The sequence below is a fragment of the Haliotis rufescens genome, unplaced genomic scaffold (genome assembly GCF_023055435.1).
Source record: "Haliotis rufescens isolate VD_foot unplaced genomic scaffold, xgHalRufe1.0.p SCAF_4, whole genome shotgun sequence".
NCBI classification, from domain to species: domain Eukaryota; kingdom Metazoa; phylum Mollusca; class Gastropoda; order Lepetellida; family Haliotidae; genus Haliotis; species Haliotis rufescens.
The window spans coordinates 58,776,461-58,780,315 of NW_025964112.1; the positions used below are offsets into that span (position 1 = coordinate 58,776,461).

At 49.3% G+C, this 3,855-nt stretch overlaps 1 protein-coding gene across 1 annotated transcript in view; it reads right to left on the minus strand.

The window, feature by feature from the left end:
- Positions 1-937, minus strand: part of LOC124114079 (sialin-like) — a 37,030-nt gene extending 36,093 nt beyond the window's left edge. The window contains exon 1 of the mRNA XM_046474624.2: positions 846-937. Coding sequence (XP_046330580.2) covers positions 846-930 — 85 coding nt within the window. The 5' untranslated portion in view covers positions 931-937. The remainder of the gene's footprint in view (positions 1-845) is intronic.
- Positions 938-3,855: the final 2,918 nt, after the last annotated feature.

Genomic DNA, 3,855 nt, shown 5'->3' on the forward strand with positions numbered 1-3,855 from the left:
CATATTGTGTATTGGAATATTCTATCTGCATCCCTCTACCACCGTGATGTTTTTTTGTTGAGTAATAAACGTGTGGTACTATCATCAAATTCCTCTTGACAGCTATACATAAACATCTTACGTCAACTACATCATTTGACGAATTCATGCTTTTGTGTCCAGTTCTGTTTGTTGTAAATAATACTGTTGCATGCAAGTCCATAATATTAGGAAAGTCAAGATTACTGCAGTATTCTGGTCGACGGGATCTCAAGGTACAGATGCAGTTCACGCACGCATCAATCGATATCAGGTGCGTCAGAGCAGGTGTGAGCGCCCGTTACAGCCCAACTTGCATAGCAATATCGGAAAAGGAACTGTAAGCATGAAATTTATGAATTCCTTAAATATGTACTTATAGTACACAAAGGATCTCAAGTAAATGAATATGTGGTATAAATACCTATTATCAAAGACGCATATAAATTTAATATCTATATACGTATGTGATATCATGTTCTGTTTCGTGTGTTAATTGATATGTTTTATAACTGAATATGTGAATAATAATACAGAATACGTCTATCAGTTTAGATTTGTTGGATAAGCTTGCAATTCTGATTAAATCCTTCTCGCGTGTACACTGAACGATCACCATGAAGATAAATACGAACGCGCCCACCAAGCTGGGGAGGCTATTTTTACTTGTGGATAACAAAGGGTCAATTATTGACATAGGAGCTGTTGTGGCCGGAAACAGCCTTCACATAAAACCATCCTCTAGTTGCTCACGCGTGACCAGTTACGCTGCAGCATGAACAGATCAGAGACGAGAGCACCATATAAATGAAGCTTTTCAAACTCACCCGAGTCTTCAGCCATTGAGTCGGAACGGCGACAGCCTTGATAAATCAACTCAACAACATCCAAAGGGACATAACTTTTGGACATTGCTTTATACATATATTAAGCATTTTTAGAGTCTTGAAATTGCAAGTTCGAACCTACACAGTTTGTTTTCTTTAACACTAACGACGCTTTATTTTGGCATTAGGGTCTTTTATATACAATTAATATCAGAAAATTTAGTTTTATCTGTAGTTTAAAAAGTTGTATATGGGAATTATCCAAAATCATACATTTATATATCAGAGAGTCTTGCCACAGATCAGCAGGCAGACATATTCATAATTCTTGTGTTTCTTGATCTAGGCAATTGGGATACGATGACAAGCATCAATGACGTCACCTAGTCTGACCACCGAGCTCGAGCTCGTTAGAAGTCTCTTACGACAAGCATGGTTTGCTGAAGATCAATTCTTAGATATAGTGAGTGAGTGAATGAGTATGGTTTTACGCCGCTTTTAGCAATATTGCAGCAATATCACGGCGGGGGACACCAGAAATGGGCTTCACACATTGTACCCATGTCAAGAATCAAACCCGGGTCTTCGGCGTGACGAGCGAACGCTTTAACCACTAGGCTACCCGACCGCCCCCTTAGATATAGTGACTGGAAAGATACATTGTACTCTAATCAAAGAGAAACTGTTCAAACTTTTCATCATGACATGCTAATCAACAGTTTATTACTTATAAAGGCTGTGATATATGTATGATTCTTTTCTGAAAAACACAAAATGTTTTTATGATGTGCTTATCAGGCAGTTCTCAGGCAATGACATATGAGAGCCTGGTGAGAGAAGGGGGAGCTCGGTGAGAGAAGGTAGAGCCTGGAAAGTGAGTGAGTGAGTGAGTGAGTTGGGTTTAACGCCGCTTTTAACAGTATTCCAGTTATATCACGGCGTGTCAGCTTAATGTGGGAGGAAAGCCCGAAGTGATGCAGGTCTTAGACGTTTACCACTTCGGTGAAACCCACAAGCACGGGTATGGTGCTGACAAACCTAGAAACATAATCGGGGTGAACCGGGATTCGAACCCACAACCATAGGTTTCTGGCGTGTCCAGGCGACGTAACTCTGCACAGCGAATCACGGCACCTTAGACGACTGGGCCACCCGTGCCCCCAGAGAGAAGGGAGAGCCTGGTGAGAGAAGGGAGAGCTCGGTGAGAGAAGGTAGAGCCTGGAGAGCGAAGGGAGAGCCTGGTGAGCGAAGGGAGAGCCTGGTGAGAGAAGGGAGAGCCTGGTGAGAGAAGGGAGAGCCTGGTGAGAGAAGGGAGAGCCTGGAGAGAGAAGGGAGAGCCTGGTGAGAGAAGGGAGAGCCTGGTGAGAGAAGGGAGAGCCTGGAGAGAGAAGGGAGAGCCTGGTGAGAGAAGGGAGAGCCTGGAGAGAGAAGGGAGAGCCTGGTGAGAGAAGGGAGAGCCTGGTGAGAGAAGGTAGAGCCTGGAGAGCGAAGGGAGAGCCTGGTGAGAGAAGGGAGAGCCTGGAGAGAGAAGGGAGAGCTCGGTGAGAGAAGGGAGAGCCTGATGAGAGAAGGGAGAGCCTGGAGAGCGAAGGGAGAGCCTGATGAGAGAAGGGAGAGCCTGATGAGAGAAGGGAGAGCTCGGTGAGCGAAGGGAGAGCCTGGTGAGAGAAGGGAGAGCCTGGAGAGCGAAGGGAGAGCCTGGTGAGAGAAGGGAGAGCCTGGAGAGAGAAGGGAGAGCCTGGAGAGAGAAGGGAGAGCTCGGTGAGAGAAGGGAGAGCCTGATGAGAGAAGGGAGAGCCTGGTGAGAGAAGGGAGAGCCTGGAGAGAGAAGGGAGAGCTCGGTGAGAGAAGGGAGAGCTCGGTGAGAGATGGGAGAGCCTGGAGAGAGAAGGGAGAGCTCGGTGAGAGAAGGGAGAGCTCGGTGAGAGAAGGGAGAGCTCGGTGAGAGAAGGGAGAGCCTGATGAGAGAAGGGAGAGCCTGGAGAGAGAAGGGAGAGCTCGGTGAGAGAAGGGAGAGCTCGGTGAGAGAAGGGAGAGCCTGGTGACAGAAGGGAGAGCCTGGTGACAGAAGGGAGAGCCTGGTGAGAGAAGGGAGAGCCTGGAGAGAGAAGGGAGAGCCTGATGAGAGAAGGGAGAGCCTGATGAGAGAAGGGAGAGCCTGATGAGAGAAGGGAGAGCCTGGAGAGAGAAGGGAGAGCTCGGTGAGAGAAGGGAGAGCTCGGTGAGAGAAGGGAGAGCTCGGTGAGAGAAGGGAGAGCCTGATGAGAGAAGGGAGAGCCTGGAGAGAGAAGGGAGAGCTCGGTGAGAGAAGGGAGAGCCTGACTAGAGAAGGGAGAGCCTGATGAGAGAAGGGAGAGCCTGGAGAGAGAAGGGAGAGCTCGGTGAGAGAAGGGAGAGCTCGGTGAGAGAAGGGAGAGCCTGGAGAGAGAAGGGAGAGCTCGGTGAGAGAAGGGAGAGCCTGGAGAGAGAAGGGAGAGCTCGGTGAGAGAAGGGAGAGCCTGGTGACAGAAGGGAGAGCTCGGTGAGAGAAGGGAGAGCCTGGAGAGAGAAGGGAGAGCCTGGAGAGAGAAGGGAGAGCTCGGTGAGAGAAGGGAGAGCCTGGTGACAGAAGGGAGAGCTCGGTGAGAGAAGGGAGAGCTCGGTGAGAGAAGGGAGAGCTGGGTGAGAGAAGGGAGAGCTCGGTGAGAGAAGGGAGAGCCTGGAGAGAGAAGGGAGAGCCTGGTGAGAGAAGGGAGAGCCTGGAGAGAGAAGGGAGAGCTCGGTGAGAGAAGGGAGAGCTGGGTGAGAGAAGGGAGAGCTCGGTGAGAGAAGGGAGAGCCTGGAGAGAGAAGGGAGAGCTCGGTGAGAGAAGGGAGAGCCTGATGAGAGATGAGAGAGACTGGTAAGAGAAGGGAGAGCCTGGTGACAGAAGGCAGACCCTGTCTTAATTTTTCAATGGGAAAGGGGGCAACTCTCTCCAACCAAGCAGAAACTAGCAATGGTTTTATTGGTCCAGATTCAGGAGAAACCA